Here is a 22,441-nt window from a genome sequence, read left to right as displayed (position 1 = left end):
TCTCCAAATGAAAAGATCTATTAGGGAAAAGTGACGATGGTTGGTACGTAGCTCGCATGATAGCTAACACAGTAATCAAAAGAGTTCTTAAATGGAAGCATGAAAAGATAAGCGTAGAATTGGAAGATCTATTGAGAGAAAAAAACAAACAAATGAATAAAGCACTGGGCAAAGAAAATCAGAGGAGCCTTATGTATGAATGAAAGAAATATTATGTTATTATTTATTTATTTTTATTAATTGTATTAAAAATAAAACTGTATAAAAATGTGAGTTATTATTTTTAAAGTAATTATAAGTACTTTATGAGTGTTATATGTTTATAACATTTTATAGTTCATTATAACTTGAAAATCTCTGAAATTTGACTTTCTCACAGAATGCAAAAAAAAAAAAAACAAATAATCAAACTAATTTTAAAATTTTGTAATTTTTTGTTGAAAGATAATCAATTAAATTTTTATTAATAGATTTTATTAAAAAATCGGAGAGCCAATTTAGCAATTAATTACTATTAAATTTAATTAATTAATTGGTCTCTCTTTGTAAAATTTAATACGAGTAATTTGATTTCGTAAAAAATGATAAATCTTGAGAAATTCAAAAAGGTCGTCTGGCTACATTGACATACCGAATGAATGACTTTATTTTCAGAAAAGAAAACAAATTAAATTCCAATTATGTAAAATTATAAATAAATTTACATAACACAGAGTTTTGACTCTGGCCAAATGTACGTACTCTAAACACAGATAATTTTGCTTTACATCAATTATTGGGTTGAGTAAAAAGATTTCAATATTGCTTAATATAAATTTGAAACATTTTTATTTGATATAAAAATCAAATTTTTTTCAAATACCAGCCACGTTTATTGGTCAATAGTCGTCATTGTTCCTCTATTGTACAAAAGAATTATAAGCTTTAATCTATGAAAAATTAAGGCAGTACGTTATTTTTGAATTTTTTTTGAGTCAATCCATAGAATTCACCTTTTAGAATTGAAGTCAATCCTATTCAATAAGTTAGTATTACACAAATGAAACAAATAATAATGAGACTGTGTAATGTAAGGATTATATGTTGGATGTATAAAAACTTCGCAGGGTCTCTCAGTCTTTGTAACATCACAATAGATGATTGTGACCTGCTTCGTGACCCTTTTCAAAGTAATGCGACAGCAGTTCCGAGGAGAAATAAGTCTTCCCGAAGAGGGGGTGTTGTAGTCCATACACTACATATAAATGTTAGGGAGTTAGGCACACCCTTCCGACGATGGTCGGTTTGACGGTGTAAAAAGCATTCCACCTCTTCACTACATAACAAGAAAAAAGAAAGAAAAAAATAAAAATATAGCTGTTTGGAGTATTGTCAAATACCCATCACAAGTGGTCTTGGAATTATTTTTTATATTTCATTATTCGTGAATAATTTTTTAAAACTGCAAGTACAAAGGATAGAACTCGTACCCTGCCAAATTTGAAACTCAGAGTCAGTGTTCATTAGCCAACTGGCGCAAAGCCCTACTTGACGTGTATGTTCGAACTTTTTTTAATGTGCTGCGAAAGTTTATTTACAAATTCATTTCCTATATTATATTAAAACGATGATTGAAGTCATCAATTATATATTTTTTTATTTTGAATTGTTAAATTTTCAATGCTGTTTTTTTGTAAAGACATTATTTATAAAGTTAATTAATAACATATAAATAACTGCCGCCTATGACTTATGGGAAAAAGTCTTAACAGAATTTTGACACTTTATCACAACTTGATTGTAAAGGCATCTCTATAGAATGGACAATAGCAGAATTATTTTATTATTATTATTTTATTATTATTATTATTATTATTTTATTATTATTATAATTATTTTATTATAAGAAAAAAGAAAGGCCACCAAAAACTCAGACAGATGACGTTAGAGAAGATTTATAAAGCATGGCTGTTAGAAAAAGTGGACTAATGAATCATGATATATACAACTATAGAAGATATATGACAATGATGATGATGAAGAGGATCGTGATGATAATGATTAAGATGATAACGTATATATTATAACTATAACTATAACTATAAAGGATATATAACGGTGATAATTTTTTTTTATCTGAAGAGTTGGTTTAAAAGTGACGAACGCAGCGTCACTGTGTCGTGACAATAGTGGTATGTTCTGTTTGCATGGACTATTAACAATCCCCTTCGTATGCCAGACCATTTATACCCTGGAACTGGATTACTTCAAGACAGGTCACTGCGTGGTTTAAGACCTCAAAACAGGGTCACTGCGTGTTTATCCATTAATAATTTTCTTCATTATGCTGCTTCTTGGTATCGCTTAGGTTTATCTGTTTACCTCTTCTTCGAAATAATTTGATGATGATAATGATTAGGACAAAGCTGTGTAATCAATAGAATACTGCTTAAAATAAACTTTCTTATGTTATATCAATGCTTTATATCTTATTTTATCTTATGTCGAATTTATGGAGAACGTTTATGCAATTAACTGGATTATACACAGTTTAGTGCAAATATTGTAGTAGAAGTTCTGTAGATATATTTTTAAAATGACTGCATTATATTGCCGGAAACAGGTATCATGGTCAAAACGGTATAGCGTCTGCTTTAGCGTATTTATTCTAGCTTTTTTATTACAGATGCATTTAAATTTTGAATGTTGTAAGTCTTTGTAATATATTGGAATAAGTTCTTCCAAATTTTTTCAATTGAAAAGAAAAATACTTTTCTTGATATTTAATAAATCAATTAAAATTATATCTAAATTTTTTTATTTTGTTTATAATTTTAAAACATTTTTTTTGCTTTAGTTTTATTTAAGGTCAGGAAACTAAAATTTTTGAATATCAGGTACGTTTGACGATTCAATGTCAAAAGTGTCAACGCATCTGTATTTCAATTTGTCGTGCTAAAGTCAAGTTTTCAATTGAAATTCAATGCATTTTTTCACATTTTTGTATTTTATGATCATGAAATCATGCACTGAGCATCTTCATTTCGTTGACATTCAAAATAAAATAAAATTTGTTATTATAGTTGTAGATTATTTTCTGTATTTATTTACAATTGAACAATAAAATCTTATAATTTATGAAGCTCGGCCAGGTGATGTGGTTCAAGTTGATTCTAGTTTTTCAAGTGGATGTTTATGCAACTCGTTAGTAAGTAAAATCAAAGTCAAGAGAAAGATGTGAACTTGAGTGAGTTACTAGCGAATGCGTGGAAATCCAGTTCAAGTTGTTCATACTATTTTTGTATTTATCATTACAAACTAAATGATCATCATTATCATAATCATCACCATTTGTGAGTGATAATTAAATCATCACAATTTAGGACGCGCCACTTGAACGCAATGCACATATAAGGCATAAGTAATGCATCCGCAAATAAGTGTGGAACAATTTATCAACTTCAATTTTGAATGAGAATCATGCAACAGTTTTCTTTAATCAATTTTTAGGAATCAAATAGATTTTCAAGATCTTTTAGCCTATTCAATAAAAGCGGTATTATGCAAATATTTTCTTTTTCAAATAAAATACTTTACAGAGTATAATAATAATTATTTCTAATATAGTAAGAACAGAGCGCGAAGGCGAGCTTGCTAGATTGTGCTCTTCTTCTACGGATATCCATATTTCAATCCCCACCCCTGCCAGCAACAGTTTGAGGTTGATGTAAGACTACTATTTGAGTGAGCGTAAATAATAGTGAGTGTGGACCCATACTACTACAGCAGTCAGATCAAGATACTTGACCAATCTATTCCAAATGCAGAACCTCTGGCTTGACACACAGAAGCAAATAAGAGGTATGTAGGGTTGATATCTGTCAGAGCACTGGACCCTAGTAGAGTATGGAGAAAGAGTCTGCCTACCCTGTGGAATCATTTGCAACGTATTTCTGTTGACTCTAGAAGAAAGCACACCAGAATAGCTTTTGTGTCTATGTCCAGGCCTGGCCAGAACTAGGGTTAGGTTTTTGGGGCCACTTTCTTCAACACACTTAGCGATATCTCCAGTATTAGCATTGGTTACACTCTCGCCTTTACTCGCTCCATTATTACAACGAAAACGGCTTTATTAGATATTTGAGGAGAATTTACTCCTCCCTCCACTTCACTTAATTAACTAACTAAATTATTAAATAGAAAAAACTGTTTTCGGGTTTTGTGATGACGTAGCTGATAAAAATAAATATATATGCAGCATTGATAAATAGTTAATTACATAAAACTATAATAAGATAGATTAGCTGATAGAGATATATACATGCGTTGTAACAATTGATATAGATAGCGAAAAGACAAAATAGGCATTTGTGAAATATGTGACTGTAACGTATTGAATGGTGTAGTGCCAATAAATATTTTAAACTGCCAGTATAAACGTCTGTACGCTAATGGCCCAGCAAATCTTCGACTACTTTCAGGGAAGCGAAGAAATGGAGCACAGACTTGAGCTGCGAGAAATATGAACATTCGTTTGGATAAATACATAAGGTTAAACAGTAAACATATGATATGTGCTCTATGAAGATGGCTAGTTTTGTATATTTCGTATGTTTCTTATTCCTACAATAATGTTAACTGAATATAAAAACAAGTTTGTTGCTTAAGTCTTTCCTTTTTGTGCTGCACAATAAATTCAAATTTTATTTTTTTAATTATAGAAATACGAAAAAAAGAAAAATATTCTTAAACTACATTTAAAATATTAAGGTTTTTGAACAGTAGTGAATTCTAACAATAAAGTTTTATTACTTTTATTTAATTGAATTTTATACTACTGAATGTATTTTTATATATACATTCAGAAGTGTGTATAAAAATAGTATATAATTAAAATATTAAAATATAAAAAATATTACTATTATTACATTTCTATTATTATTATTGTTATTAGTATTATATTTTTATTATTAATATATTACATCAGTATATAAAAAAAAACTTAATACTTATTTCTATACAATTTAGCTTTAAAATAAATAAATACACTGTTATTAAATTTAAAATCTCTTATTAATTCTATGCAGAATAAAATTATCTTATAATTAAATAAAAAATTTGTTTAAATAGGCAAGACAGTTGCTTTCCTTAAAAACGGCATCAAAAGTACAAAATTTTATGCTTTATTAATAATTTCAAAAATTTTTTTTGCTAATTTTAAGATCTGATATATAAAAAATATATATGTTATAATTGAACAGTTAGTTACAGTTAGTACAGAAGCACAGGTGGGATAAGTGACTTATGAAGTTTTGTCGGACGAGGGGATGTTCTTCATCCAAAAATCCAACTAAGGTAACAGTAAAATATTTTAGCTACAGTGGTTCTCTGTCTAATCTCTGGACTCAAGTCGCTAATATTATTTATAGTGGTGTCCTGTTAGAGTTTGAATTCTAGTCGGGCAAATATTTTAGTTTATCATAAGCAAAAAGCTAGACACAACCTATTTGGTAAATATTATATTATGCCTGCGCGATGAACATCTGCCGTAAGTAAAATGGACTGCTTCAAATAAAATGCTAATGATATCAACAACATCCCTAGTTGTCAGTCGATTTTTAAAAGTAAAATTCTGGAGAAATTGGTTTACCAGAGTAATTTCTCTACCAATTTTGAATTATTAAAATCAATGAATATAGTTCTAACTGTTCACAGAAATAAGTATGCGTATTAGAAAAATGTAAATATAGATATTAAACTTAACATAGATGTCATTGACAATACTATTAATCTAAAAATAAGAGTAGTTAGCATCAGCATTATCTTTATACAAATCTCGCTTAACTTTTATATTACAAATTCTTCCCGATTAAAGAGTATGTGTTAAGAGGTAAAATTTTTCAGAACCAAATTATGCTATTATTTTAGTGACATATTTTCGCATCTATATTGTTAAGCTCTTGAGATTTTCTTCATATGTTAACATATCAATTCACAGTAAAATATATAGTCACTTCTTTCAGGAATTTTTAGAAAAATACATATCAGAATTAATTATCTGTCTTAAAATAATATATGAAAGCATATGGAAACCAATCGATATCTAAATTATAGTGAATGGTCGCTTTTACTATCATTTATATTCATAGTCAATTCAAATCGCAAATCGTTATATGCTTTGTAGTCAATTAATTTTAATCAGTTGGTGCAGAAATCAATTCCAAATGAACAGACAAATGGACATTTTGAGGAAAATTATATTGATATACCTTGAACGCAGTATTCATAATTAATCGCCTTTCTCAGCAGGTTTGAAAGAGCATAATCTAGAATATAATAAAAAACAACAAAGTTGTGGGTTCCCGTTGGAATAAAGCAATGTGATCATGTAAGATCTTTTGTATAAACTGAACCCATTCCAGAGGGAATGAACTTTACTTTCGAAAGATAGTTCTTGGTGTTTAATGTCAAACGGAGATCTCGGAAAAGCAAAATTAAACATATTTCTATATACAGTATTTAGCATAATAGTTAAAATGCAAATTATTATTTGAAAGTATCGTGCAATATTCCATGTTTTCCAATGTTTTTTTTTTGACTGATTGGTGCCCCAAAAGCATCACGGGATCTTATACATTTTTTATTATTTGAACTGCGATTTTTTATAGTTAATAAAATGATTTAATATAATTATTACTATTATTATTATTATATATTAATGATTTAAAAACATCATACAGCACATACAAAAATTATAGGGGTTGTCTTAAAATCTAAATTGACAATAACATATTTGTTGTCTGTAGGATTGGCATACAAAAAAGGGTAGAAATTATTAACATTTTCAGTCATATAAATTCTTCAATATTTAATCTTCTGTAACTTTAAACAGTTTTCATAAATTTATAGAGATTATTAGTATTGTTACCATTTAACTTTGACTTTGACTTCTTATAAAATACGTCTCTGTTCTCTGGAAATCGGGCATATATCAATAATGTGACATATATAGGCACATAATAAGACCGCATAAAAACAGGTTTGCCTATATTTTCTATTTCATGGCGATTATAAAAAGAACAATCACGTTCAGATGTAGTAAATTCTCTGGTGTCCAATTTAAAAAGACCACGGCTCTACATTTAAAAAGTACACCCGCTATATGCTGAGTGTTGGCGTCAAAGGAATCGTGTTGACTCCGTTTTTATACCTAAAGTTATAATATTCTTGTGTAATAACTTAAGATTCATATTTCGAATATTGGTTATTGAGAGACATAGTTCCAAACACTTTTTGGTCTAATATATGCCTTTGTTAATTGCAAGTTCATCTAGTTTTCGAGGATGCCTTGTCAAGGGCAGATTAAGAATTTTTCTCATATAATATATACATATTATATCATAATATGAAAGATTGTTAATAGCCTAATACCTATATCCCTTCTGCACATCTATTAATTATATTCATTTATTTAGAGACTATAATTTGTAAGGTATTTCTTGTCCCAAGATTTTTATCTATTTTTTTTCCAATAAAATTCTCATTTCGTGTAATATATAGTTATAATAGAATATAATTTTTTGTTACAATGTTTCTCAATAATATAAAATAATATTAATAAATATTTTTAAAGAGAATGGACTTAAATAAATCCTATGTGTTGACAAGAAAGCTTCAGCTATTAATATTTACTAAATTTTATTTAATAGAAATAAAGATGTTTTCTGATTTAAAAATATTGCTGGAATTTATAAAAAATTTGACAAGAAACCAGAGGATAGCATCAATATCGTCATCAAAAAAGCAGTTCTAGAGCTCCATTGCAATCAAAAGCCATCAGTTACAATGGTCTACATGATCAGTTTACAACAGCTACGAAGTTTGGTCCTACGTATTTTGACTAATTGATGACACTATAATTATTATCACCAATAGATCCTGCTATCTGATATATATCTCCAAAGTGGACACATTAGTGGATCATCTTATTATTGTTACATTTTATTTATAGTTTTTAATTATTTAGATTATTTTAAAATCTTCAACAAAAGTTTTTTTTTATGCAATATATCTCGGTTAACGATTTTAATTATTAAGATATTTTTATATTTTAATGTAGCAAAAACGGAGAAAGCGTTTACATTTCATAGCACTTTCGTTGCTTATTATCTTACAGTACTGCTCTTAAATTCAAATTGATTGTTACATAAAATGAAATGGTAACTTTTATTTAAATTTGACATTTTTAATTGCAATATTTCTCAAGACGTTAAAAACACAATTATGTACACCAAACTGCCAGAGCCAAAAACATTTGCGTTGTCTTCACGGAACAAACCATTAAAACTTATCATAAAAATAAATACCGAAAAACAATGTCAAGCTTGAGATATTAAATTTGAAGTTCAAATTCATCTTATTAGATATTATTTCTTTATTATTATCTTGTGTTAATGAAATGAATTGAAGTCTGTCATGGAACGTATACGTTATCTAAACGGCAAATATCCACAACTGAAAGGAAGACATCTGGACGAATTAAAATTTAATTAACTCAATTCATTCTACTTGCTTTAGTGTCTTTCATTTGAGATTATTTTAAATACCGACTTTTATGAGAAATTTAATACCCTCACATTCAGCTAATACCCACAATCATTTTGTTAATTACATTATTTATAATCAATTAAAAAAAATACATCATAAATTAAATTAAATTAAATAAAATTTCGTAAAATAAAATGAAACAAGATAAAAAGAAAAACAAAATAATATATAATATAATAAAATAAAATATTATAAAATCTAATAAAATTAAATGTAATATAATAAAATGTAATAAAATGTAATAAAATGAAATAAAATAAAATACAATAAAATACAGTAAAATAAAATAATATAAAATAAAATAAAATAAAATAAAATAAAATAAAATACAATAAAATACAGTAAAATAAAATATAATAACATTTATTTAAATGAATTAATATTAACAAAATTAAAATAAAATCTAATAAAAAAAAATAATAATAAAATAAAAAAAAAAAATAAATAAGTCTCCATCAAACCAGATGTATGGTACTTAAATCTCTATGTATATTTTGTAATAGACATTTTTGCGAATTTAAGAAATGCTTGAAACTAAAACATTATCACCAAAAACTTTTTTAAAATAAATTTTAAGGGAAGTTTTTCGACCAGACAAAGAACCCAGATCTAAATAACCGTCTCAATAACACGGTTACTATCTACATATATAAATAAATAAAGTAATAATAGTACTATGGTTATTTGTTCTACTATATCTATAAAATAACAAAAAAATGCAATGTTTTCAATATTTTACTTGAACTGGTTTATTTATTATATGTAGTTTTAAAAACCATTATACAATATATTGATTTTGAATTTATGATATAATTTTTCTAACTCTAACAATTTTCATACCAAGGTAGCTTCCAATTCTTCTATAAAGAAAGTTCTATTAAAGTCTTACAATTTATAAATATGCAAAACGATTATAAATATAAATGTAATATGGTATATATAAATATACTTAAATACATAATATTTATAATGTATAATATTTATATATATAGAATAAATAATATTCTATATGAATAAACATAAATAAAGCATATGATATATATACCTGAGCGCACTTTTTCAAAAGTTATTGTATATAAATCTTCATAAAATGATTTAGAATTTTTCGCTTCTCTCAATAATCTTTTTAAAACTATACTTGAGATTTGATGTAGATTCTAAATTCTTGGTATTAACATCTATATGACTGCGGATTTGGGATTTGTCATAACTTAGATTCTATTTAAAAAATTAAATTAGTGAGTAGTAAATTTTTAATATTTCATTATGTAATGCAAAACAAACCTCCTTTTCTTTTTACAGAATGGACATTTCTGGATATTATGTCGAGATTTTTTTTTCTTTAATCGATTTTGGAAGTTATTTTGAGTGAACGTCTGAGTTTCGCCATGAGAATAAAATGAAGCGCTAGAGGATATTGGTGAAACGTTAGTACCGTTACCAAAAGTAAACTCCTCATTCACTTCCATCATATTTGGATAATCATAGAATTCATCTATTTCCATTGGGACGACTTCATCAAGTTTCTCTTTGTTATTCTCTATGGGTAAAGTTACATTTCCGGAGAATGCTATTTGTGTGATTGTATTAAATGGGTATAGTATCTCCATTGGGAAAAACAAATTTTCTGCATAATTATTTGTCATATCACCGTATGTTGAAACTGAATTTGCAAAGGGTGATTCAACATTTGAGAATGGGTTTATATTATATATAAAAGGTTCAGGTCTACAATCATTAGCATTAATTGTAGATAACGTCATTTCCGGGAGTTTATCAGAACGCATTTGACGTCCTAAATGATTGCCGTAATAACCCCTACGCACTCTTCTTTTTGAAAATTTAGATTTCCTTATGGATTGCTTTCTACGCATTTTTGATCCCGATCAATCAGAAGTTTTTAAATTTTTAGAAATGTTTGTTTTTTTACCAAATAAAGTATTTGTATATATATTACTTGACTTAAATATAAAAAAGTATCAAAATAAAGAACGTAAAAAAATAAAAATAATATTTTTTTTTATTAATATCTTCATAAAAGATTAAAATCAAAAACTACTTAGATGTCATTAATTCAAAATAGAAAAGTTTGATTTTTAAGAATGTTAACTGTAAAAGTAAGAATAAGTTTTAGAATTTGAAATAATTAGCATTTTGGCTCACAGCTGAGCGGTGCACTGCGGTTAAGTGAATTAGAGAGATTCTGGCTCCACAGAGACAGAATGAAGATCAAATTATCACCTGTTGGGAATGTCTTATTTTCAGATAGAATTAAATCGGACAAGAACACCTGGACCAATAATCTTCCCCTGGCTCACATCAAATCCGGAAACTCATAAAAAAATGTGGCTAGAGGTCTGAAGGTAATTACCTTACCATACTTGCAAGAACGCACCAGCTTTTTACCTTAGTGATTATCCGAAGTGGTGCGTCACTTGCGAAATTGTTTACAGACGAATTGCTATTGATTATTTTGTGAATGAGCATTATTTTGTTTCACTTGATAATTACTGTTGCAGGACGGAACAGTTCATCAATATTTTCGAAATAAGAGAACGTACTGCTTCTATCTGTAGCAGTAGCAGCAGACTATCTGTATATTTACATATATGGGAACCTTTTTTCTCTTCGGTAAGATTGACACACTGATAAGAAAGTAAGCCAGCTATATAACTTGCGCCACCGAAACTCCGTTTTTAAGTCCAGAAATAACTGCTTGGGGCAACATAACTTTTGAAGTTCCCAATAAAGTGTTTTAAAATAATATGTAGAATATACTTATTTAGTGGACCATTTGACAACTATTTGCGTCAGTTGTCCAAGGTACTATATAATAGACTATTTTCCTCTCACCAAATAACACCAAATAATAAAATTCGACCAATTTTATGTGGGAACTGGTAATGTACAAGCAATGACTCCGAACTTGATTGAAATTCTTATCTTCCTCGAATGTCAAATAATTAAATATTATTTTTTTATTATTGTTTTGTGTTAATAAAATGAATTGAAGTCTGACACAACTGAAAGAAAGACATCTGGACGAATTAAAATTTAATTAACTCAATTCATTCTACTTGCTTTAGTGTGTTTCATTTGAGATTATTTTAAATACCAACTTTTATGAGAAATTTAATGCCCTCACATTCAGCTAATACCCACAATCATTTTGTTAATTACATTATTTATAATCAATTAAAAAAAAATTTAATTAAATTAAATAAAATTAACTAAAATAAAATGGAATAAGGTAAAAAAAAACAAAACAAAATAAAATATAATATAATAAAATAAAATTAAATTAAATTAAAATCTAATAAAATATTAAATTAAATAAAAATAGGTAAAATAAATAAAAATAAAATAGAATAAACTAAATAACAAATAATTCAATTAAATAGAAATGAATTTAAATCAAATAATAAGTAATTGGAATATATTATATTAAATTATAATAAGTTTATTAAATAAAATGAAATATGTATTTATTTTTATTTATTTGTGTTAACACTAAAATTATTTTTAAAGTCAACTAAGAACTAAGTCAACTAAATCTTTGACCTAGCATAAAATAATATAATTATTTGATATTAGTACAAATGCTCTCAAACAAATTGTTTCTGATAGTGCTATATAGATGCACTATTTTTGTATATGTACCTTCGAAGTGTATAAAAGGAAATACTTCTTAAGGCGATATTGAAATTTTTAATACTAGTGTTTTATAATTATATGGTTTCTTTTTTTCTTTTTTTTAGCTGACAACACCCTAAATGATAATAAATCAAATTACAATATCTATTTAACAGCTTTATAAATATATATGCAGAGGTTTTCTACAGAAGTACTTTCTTTACAGTATTTTCGTACAGCTTTTTTTTTTTTGTTATATTTATAAAAATACAATAAAAAATAATAAAAAAAATTTTACTTTTTTAGTATTCTTAACTGATTCTTTAATTTTTGTTGATTTTAATATATATTTATATATAAGCCAAATTGAAAATTATTTACATGTGTCGCTGAGATGCCGGAGTTTAATTTATAAATAATGAAAATTAATTTTATAAATTATTATAATTTTTAAAAATTATAAAATTATGAACAATTATAAATTAATGAACAATTTTTAAAATTTTGATTTCATAAAAATGTATAATCTTATTACTTTGGCAAATCTACATTATTTTTTAATCACTCTTTTGACTAATTTAAAGAAATTTTACATAACACAATTAGACTCGCTTCTAATGGACTACAAAAACATTTATGGAGTTGTTTTAGAGGTATTGCCAAACAATAGTATCTTCTTTTTTGGCCAAAATGATTTATCAGTTTAAGAGTCGTAAAAATTTAGCACATATAATAAGTAAAATTATAAAGAAAAATAAAAAAAATTAAAAAACAAGCAATAAAATTATTTAAATTAAATTTGAATAAAAATTTAAATATTTATTTGTTTAATTAAATAAAAGAAAATAAAATAAAACAAAAAGTAAAATGAAATAATAATAAAATAAAATAGAATAGACTGGTAAAACAAAACAAGTCAAGTTAAGTTAAGTTAATAATGTCATGCTAATTAAAATAAAATAAATTAAAATAAAATAAAATAACATCAAAATAAAATAAAATCAAACAAAATAAAATGAAATATAATAATGTAAAATAAAATGATGTAATATAAAACAAAATAAAATAATACCAAATGAAATAATAAAAAAAAATGAAGTAAATTATATTAAATTAAATAAAATTAAATTATTAAATTATATAAATTAAAATTAAATATTATAAAAAATAAATGAAATAAAACAAAAATAAAATAAAATGAAACAAAATATAATAATATAAAAATAAACAAAGTTAAATAAAAAAAGTCTAACACAATAAAACAAAATAACTTAAAATTAATAGAAAAAAATATATAAAATAAAATATTAAAAAAATAAAATATAATACAATAAAATAAAATAAAAAAATGAAATAAAATAATATAAAGTTAAATAACATAAAATGAAATATAATAAATTAAAATATAAGCACATAAAATAAAATAAAATTTGATGAAACAAAATAAAATAAACTAAAACTAAAATAAAATAAAATTAATTAAAATAAGACAAGAAAAATTAAATTCAAATAATATAATATAAAATGAAATGAAATAAAATACAATAAAATAAACTAATATAAAATAAAATGAAACAATAAAAATTAATAATAAAATGAATTATAATTGAAATGAATTAAATTAAATTATATTATAATAAATTATGCTGAATAAAACACAATAGCATTAAATAATTATAAAATTAAATGAAATAAATTTAAAAAAAAGCAAAACTAAATTAAATAGAATTAAAAAGAATGAAATAAAATTAAAATAATGTTAAATTGAATTAAAATATAAAATAAAATAAAATCGAAATAATTTAAATGAAATCAAATGACTTTATTTTTATTGTTTTTTTTTGAAATTTTTTTTAAGCCCAAAATAATTGAACACGAAAAATGTGTAAATGTTGAACATGTGCGAAAAATGGTTAAAAATCTTACAAAAAAAAAATTGTAACTTAAACATAAAAAAAATTTAATTTATTAAAAATCATTTTTTTCAATCAAAATATAAAATTTCAAAGTCAAACAAACATTTTTTCATTTAATTTTGATATATTATCCAAGCAAATAAATCACATTTAACAAGCCCGCAAGGCTTTTGAAACAAAAAAATGTGTTAAATATTAATCGAAGCAGCGTTGCACAAACTGTTTTTTAATATAATTTTTAAGAATAATGGTATATTGATATTTTTAGTATAAAATAATTTTAACAGTATTTTAAATTAAGATTTTTACAGTTTAATAAAAAGTTCTTATTTCAAAATATTCTGTGATCGAACCGATATATGATGTCTGATCAAATCCGAAAACATCTATTTCATATCTATTTCTATTTCTATATGTTATATATAATATAGATAGAAATAGATACATAATAACTATTTCTATATAAATATGACTTACTTTTATTATTATTATTGTGAAAGTAAAGAATGTCTTCTGAAGATGTGTATAATTCTAAATCAAAAAAAAAAGATGCAAGAAAAGCCGATTATTTGATAATATTTTTGATGAAATATAATTGTATGGCAACTAACGACGCTACAGAAGAATCTGAGGAACTGTATTCTTCTACTTGTATTTCAGACTGTATTCTTTTACTGCTTATAACATTTGAGATCATATCTCATAAATAAGACGTTCGATGTTGTCTTTCAAAGTTGAATTCGGTCCAGACTTGTGAATACACAACAACGATATCAAGTACCTCCACAAAAAATTACTTAGCAGTATTAGAGCACATGATCGTAGGGACTAAGAAACGTGTAAATTTCCGATGAACATATTATCATTAAACTCTCCAGTACTGGGTGCCTTTGAATGCTGCCACCAGCTTATTGAGTATTTTGTAGGATATGCCCATAGCTCAGCCAGATGTGAGCGTCAATGACTTGCTTAGTTTCGCTACAGACAATTCGATTAACTTCCAACAGTTTAAGTTGCAATTTACAGAAGACACGATTTAAACGATATATCGTATCATTATATCGTAACATTAATCAATATATCGTAATGTTTGAGTTTCATTTTTTGCATCAATTCAATATTGTTAGGATATAACCTAAAGTTTTCCTATAAAATTTTTCATCACTTTATTGAATGAAGAAATTAAGATATCTTTTAATCAAAAATTAGTAAGATACACCGAGAAGCGCATACCAGTTTTAAGTAAATTACATGCATTAAGGGCAGGAAGTATTTGTTTTACACAGAATGGATTTCTAAGCAAAGTCGTGGTTTATATTTAGTTGGGTGGTTATGAGGGTTTTGAATGGTTTTGTATAGTAAGTCTCCAAATAGTTTGAATGTCATGTTTGAATTAAATGTTAGCATGAGGTTGTACGGGACCTACTAAGACCTAGTTTAAAGACTACAAAAAAAACTTTAATAGTTTTATGATTTTAATGTTTTGTTTTAATAATTTCGGATTTTTTAAGCATCTTAGAAAATATAATGTAGGATTAATAAAAAAAATCACATTTGCCATTTTTTTGCGCTGTTTTCAGTTGAATAGCTCTATACGTACTAATTTTTTGCTGATGATTTGTTTAGATACAAGTCAAAATGGTACAAATATGATTTAATCTGATTATTTGATTCGAATTTCAACTAAAAACAATTCACTAATTTGTCGATATCTAAACATATAACGAATTGTTTCTTTGCGGTTGTTGGAACTACTTTAAAACCACTTAAAAAGTTTTTTTCCATAAGTCCATTCATATTCGAATTGTTAACTGTTTGAATGTAATTAATCACCAAAAATTAACTTCAAAAATTTATATCGTTATATATAAATATTTTGTTTTCTCTACGTTTTTTAATTTTATTTTTTTTAATTTTTTTTTTGTTTAATAACAGTTTTGATTTTCTGCAGTCTAACTCTTTTACATTTTTTCGTGTTAAAATTGTCGACCGTGAAATATTATGAACATAATTTTTGAAGATTTTCAACACTTCCATTGTTATTGTTAACAATTATTTTGGCTGGAAGCTATGAACCTCAAGTGGTAAAGCAAGATGCAAAATATCGTAAAAAAACTAAAAGATAACACAAATTTTAAATAAAAACGAAACGCTTAAAAATATTTTAAAAAAAAGATTTAAGTTGCAATTAAAGATATCTGATCTGCCTATAGACTTTGATGAGGAAACTAAGCGGCTTGTAAGTTGTATAACAAAAGTCGATACAATGACAAAGTATTATGGTGGGAAAGATATTGTGAAGAGCTACTGAGCAGCGGTTCCTTAGTTATCTTTAATTAACTAAACCCACAAACTTTGATAAAAAAAAATTTATAGTATATCATATATATTGTAAATATTGCAAATATTTTTAAGGAATTGAATTGAACTGCTGAGAAATAGAAACATAAATTATAATAATAAAAGTCTTTTTACATCTAACTATGAGTAGTAAATACTTTAAATGAACTCATTTAATATTTTCAATATTTTACTTGAACTGGTTTATTTATTATATGCAGTTTTAAAAATCATTACACAATATATTGATTTTGAATTTATTATATAATTTTTCTAACTCTAACAATTTTCATACCAAGATAGCTTCCAATTCTTCTATAAAGAAAGTTCTATTAAAGTTTTACAATTTATAAATATGCAAAACGAATATAAATATAAATGTAATATGGTATATATAAATATACTTAAATGCATAATATTTATAATGTATAATATTTATATATATAGAATAAATAATATTCTATATGAATAAACATTAATAATGTGTATGATATATATACCTGAGCGCACTTTTTCAATAGTTATTGTATATAAATCTTCATAAAATGATTTAGAATTTTTCGCTTCTCTCAATAATCTTTTTAAAACTATACTTGAGATTTTATGTAGATTCTAAATTCTTGGTATGAACATCTATATGACTGCGGATTTGGGATTTGTCATAACTTAGATTCTATTTAAAAAATTAAATTAGTGAGTAGTAAATTTTTAATATTTCATTATATTATGCAAAACAAACCTCCGTTTCTTTTTACAGAATGGACATTTCTGGATATTATGCCGAGATTTTTTCTTTTTTAATCGATTTTGGAAGTTATTTTGACTGAACGCCTGAGTTTCGCCATGAGAATAAAATGAAGCGCTAGAGGATATTGGTGAAACGTTAGCACCGTTACCAAAAGTAAACTCCTCATTCACTTCCGTCATATTTGGATAATCATAGAATTCATCTATTTCCATTGGGACGACTTCATCAAGTTTCTCTTTGTTATTCTCTATGGGCATAGTTACATTTCCGGACAATGCTATTTGTGTGATTGTATTAAATGGATATAGTATTTCCATTGGGAAAAACAAATTTTCTGCATAATTATTTGCCATATCACCGTATGTTGAAACTGAATTTGCAAAGGGTGATTCAACATTTGAGAATGGGTTTATATTATTTATAAAAGGTTCAGGTCTACAATCATTAGCATTAATGGTAGATAAAGTCATTTCCGGAAGCTGGTCACAACACACTTGACGTCCAAAATGATTGCCGTAGTAACCCCTACGCACTTTTCTTTTTGAAAATTTAGATTTCCTTATGGATTGCTTTCTACGCATTTTTGATCCCGATCAATCAGAAGTTTTTAAATTTTTAGAAATGTTTGTTTTTTTACCAAATAAAGTATATATACAAATACTTGACTTAAATATAAAAAAGTATCAAAATAAAGAACGTAAAAAATAAAAATGATAATATATTTTTTTTTTATTAATATCTTCATAAAAGATTAAAATCAAAAACTACTTAGATGTCATTAATTCAAAATAGAAAAGTTTGATTTTTAAGAATGTTAACTGTAAAAGTAAGAATAAGTTTTAGAATTTGAAATAATTAGCATTTTGGTTCACAGCTGAGCGGTGCACTGTGGTTAACTGAATAAGAGAGATTTTGGCTCCACAGAGACAGAATGAAGACCAAATTGTCACCTGTTGGGAATGTCTTGTTTTCAGATAGAATTAAATAGGATAAGAGCACCGGGCCAATAATCTTCCCCTGGCTCACATCAAATCCGGAAACTCATAAAAAAATTTGGCTAGAGGTCTAAAGGTAATTACCTTACCGTGGTTGTGCTCTTCAGCTTTGTGGTGGCGCACGACTTCCTTCATATTCATCGAAGTCGTTTCACAAAACATTAGATAAGAGATGTTTCACATCCTTTTAAATCTTTTATGCTCTTTGATTGTTTTTATTAGCATTTGATAGCATATGAATAAGAGACATAAAAACATTTTTTTGAAATGCTTCACTTCTATACGATATGATATGGCGATATGACTAGGCAAGAAAATGGTAGAGTGATTAAGTTAACAGAACATGTGATGTAAATAACTGGAAAAGACGTGCACAGGCTAAGGTATCTGGAAAGTAGTGCTACAAAATGCCGCAACCTGGTAAAGGATTATAGGAATATTAAATCGAATAAGATTATTATATATCCAAAACAATAAATAATCAAATTGATTCAAAGATAAAAAGAAAACACAATTACTCAAGGCTGCTGAATGTATTCGTTAAATTAAATTATACGCTGAAATTATAAGTGAATGTAAGCCCCCCTTTATAAACGGCTTTAAAAACCCATTAAAACTTCAGTATACTTTATGAGCAGAAAAAAATACTACCAAATTTAAAACAATAAAAATAAAAATCATGAACAAATTGCACAAATTTAGATAAACTAAAACTGAACTCTACGCTTGGTAAGCGTTAAGTTTATGAGTCGAAATCGCTTCTCTAATGGCTAATTATCATCTGTATCTCCTCAATTTAGAGCTTCTTTAGCTTTTCAGAGATTAAAATGTATCCGCTACTGTGCAATTGTTCAACTGTGCTACTCGTATAATTATTTTTGGTGCAAACTGAATAGTTTTTGTATAAAAATCTATTGCACCGAATACTAAATCTTCACAGTAGTTTAAAAAGACTAAGACACCTTATAAAAAAGTTTCTGAAATAAAAAAAAGAAATAAATTAATATAAATGAATTTAGAATAGATTACCCTCTCAATTACAGTGAAGTGCTTAAAGGTCACAGTGTAAAACCTTAACCTACTATCATCTTCGTTTGAATTTTTATGAGAAACCCATAATATATTGATTAGATACAATACTAGTACTTTGTAAAATGAATTTATGGTTTAATCAGAAGGAGATTGTTTTTTTTATATAAATATGAAACTTTCTAAGTTAGTGTAATAAAAAAACTAATTTGAAGGAAAAATCATGAAAAAACGAATCTTGTAATTTGATGTATTATACTTCTCTGATGTATATTAAGTATGTAAATATTTTTGCTATACTATAATTTTTGGATAATATACTTGTATGCAAAGATAAGCATTGGTCCACTTATTGCAACTACTAGATAGAGTCAATTGATAGAGTCAATTTTAGTAATACATGATCTACCGGAAAATAATGAACTGGCAAACATTTATCGATTACAACTATCAGAATAGAAGTTAAGAGCAGAATTATAATCGAAGCTCATCAAAGGTTTGGTAATGATTATGAGAGTCACTAATTGTATTGTGAATGTAATTATAATAATTAAAGAATAAAATTATTAATTGTTTTTAATAATATTTAAAATATTTTATGAAATAAAATTTACCATAAACAATACAAGTTTTGCTCTAATGACAAAGATTTCTAAATAAGGTAGTGGTCATATATATTAAACTCTCCAGTATATATGTCAACTAATACTTAACAACTTCAACAATAATACATATAGAGTTTAGCCGGATTTACTATAAGAAGGTCCATTTAATTAAAAAAAAAATTTTTAGTGTTCAATTATACTAGTCCTATGTACCTATAACAATGCATTGTCCTTTCCAACACATTCAACAACCGAATAAATGATGTTTTTTATAAGTTTTCTATTGCTAGTTGCTAATACAATATTTTGAGACGGTTACAACATAAAGGCTAATAGCATATAAACTGATCAACAAAAATATCGTTAAGCAGATTCATTCTACAACCTTAGCTTCGGTGATACTGGTCACAAAATCTACAACTAAACAATCCAAATCAAACGAACTAACCACTTTAGTTGTGACCTTATCCTTTTCAGCCTTATCCTTTTATCCTTTCCTTATCCCCCTTTCCTCTATACCATGCCTTTGTCTTCTGATATAATAGACTTGCTTCCACCAAAATGTAGTTTGAAAGAAATTCCACATAGACACATTAGGATTCCCTTAAGTTATCAGGAGAAGGCGAATTGGTCTATCTAAGTGTAAACTTAGATATTCTTCAACAAGATTTGCCCATCACAATATGCTATCAAAGTGCTAATCTAGCCGTTTATAATTCTTAGTGATGTTTGAATTTTGGGATATTTGGAAGAACTTTTTTATGTGGTATTAGAAAAGTATGATTTATTTATTATACTATACTGAATCAAGAAATCGGTTACACCCTGAGTAGATAGCAATCAAAAAAGGTTGATCAAAGTCAAAAAGGTTACTGCATTTATATTTTCAAAAGCGCGCACTATAAGAGTTAACTATTATCTTGAAAAAAATTAGATCTATAAAATTTTTGTAATATTTAAAGTATTAAATACGAAAATTGGGAGTATTTCAAAGACGAAACTTTTTGGTGATAACAAACGTATAACTAAGTCAGGAATTTTTTTTATATTATTATTATTACATTATTATAGACCATTTATATACATTATTATATACTATATACTATATATACTACATTTCAAGAAAACGCATAGTGATACAAGTCGATGACATTGACTAAACAAACGGGCAAGTTTTTGTCAAGCTATTAGAACATTTATATATATTCATGTCATTCTTTCTGATACTCTAGGAATTTAAAATTGACTGGGGTAGCTCCTATTCTTGTTCATAAACAAGGAAAAACAATTATTATATAAGTAGGACAAATTCGAATAGCAAAGAAAAGACAAATATAAAAATTTTCGTTTTTTATTGAAATTTGGTCTTTAGACCATTGATATTTAAAAATTAAATTATTAGTTAACCCCACTGTGCAGATATTATTTTATGTTTTTTTTTTTTTGGAGTAACAAAGACATAAGTTCAAACAACACAAAGGAAACAAAAGAATACTGCTTTAAAAAAACAAATTAAAATTATAAAAAAAAAAAACAAAATATAGACGAAGCAGCACATAAAATAAATAAGCAACGCATAGTTTATTAGGTTAATAGAAACAATTCATAATATTTTTTTTTGTTACAAGTGTCGTAGTATAATTGCTTAGTTCAAGTGCAACACCAACAATAACAATAACACTAACAGCAACCACAACAACAACAACAAATACGGAAAAATAATAGCACAAGCCCTAACCACAAAAAAAACGTATAATAACTAAGAAAAACAACAACAAACACAACACAAACAGCATTAACAACATCAAGTGACTCTTCTTCTAAAGCTCATCAAAAAATTTCTTGTAGTTGGCATTTGTTTTTGTTTTTATGCTGTAAAACAATAAAATCAACCTTCAATTGAAATGAAAAGTGACCTTAAAATACATAAGCAAAAACAAAATAAAAATTTAAGAAAACTTTATAATTACAAAAAAAAAAAAAATCAAATAACGCAACAACAACTAAAAATTTCATAATCCTAAGATTTAAAAGAGTTAAACCATGTCTTACTGCATACTATGACAGAAGCTGAAAAGAGCTTTTTTATGCTTGATAAAATAAAGACAAAAAAAAAAACCAAAAATTTGAAGGCATTTTTTTTTGTGTGCAAGTGTGTAAGATATAAGATGTGTAAATGCGTATATATCATATATTCAGACAATATATTTGTTGCACTTCTTACACTCCAGCACCGTACAACGCCATTGTTCTACTATTATTAAAGTATGTATGTATGTATGTATGTATGTAATATTATTATTTTGCTGATTGGCGTTGTTTATTATGTGTGGTTTATTACTATATCGAAAATTTGTTATGGTTAGAAGTTTTCTTTGTCTATTTTGTTCATCTTAACAACAATTGTAATGTTTCGCAACATTTTGTGAATGAATTTTTAATTCTTATTGTTTATAAACATACAAACCCGAATGTATTTATGCATATGTATATTAACATATGTTTTTGCTTTTAGTTATGGTCTTTTAATGTAATTGTTGTTGTGTTCCTCTTTTTTGTGGCTATTAACATTCGATGTTGATTCATTTT

At 26.0% G+C, this 22,441-nt stretch overlaps 2 protein-coding genes across 2 annotated transcripts; both read right to left on the bottom strand.

The window, feature by feature from the left end:
- Positions 1-9,336: 9,336 nt before the first annotated feature.
- Positions 9,337-10,548, bottom strand: LOC119690079. Its single transcript, XM_038105069.1, has 3 exons — positions 9,871-10,548; positions 9,632-9,804; positions 9,337-9,446 (listed from the first exon to the last, which is right to left on the bottom strand). Exons 1-2 carry the CDS (start codon positions 10,458-10,460, stop codon positions 9,798-9,800), a joined length of 597 nt encoding a protein of 198 aa, XP_037960997.1. The 5' UTR covers positions 10,461-10,548; the 3' UTR covers positions 9,337-9,446; positions 9,632-9,797.
- Positions 10,549-16,746: 6,198 nt separating this feature from the next.
- On the bottom strand, positions 16,747-17,898 carry LOC119690233. The gene is made up of 3 exons (XM_038105250.1): positions 17,215-17,898; positions 16,976-17,148; positions 16,747-16,790 (listed from the first exon to the last, which is right to left on the bottom strand). Exons 1-2 carry the CDS (start codon positions 17,802-17,804, stop codon positions 17,142-17,144), a joined length of 597 nt encoding a protein of 198 aa, XP_037961178.1. The 5' UTR covers positions 17,805-17,898; the 3' UTR covers positions 16,747-16,790; positions 16,976-17,141.
- Between the last annotated feature and the right edge of the window lie 4,543 nt (positions 17,899-22,441).

This window comes from Teleopsis dalmanni, chromosome X, assembly GCF_002237135.1.
Source record: "Teleopsis dalmanni isolate 2A chromosome X, ASM223713v2, whole genome shotgun sequence".
NCBI lineage: Eukaryota > Metazoa > Arthropoda > Insecta > Diptera > Diopsidae > Teleopsis > Teleopsis dalmanni.
The sequence above is the reverse complement of the archived record's forward strand: the minus strand, read 5'-3'. Positions and strand labels throughout refer to the sequence as shown.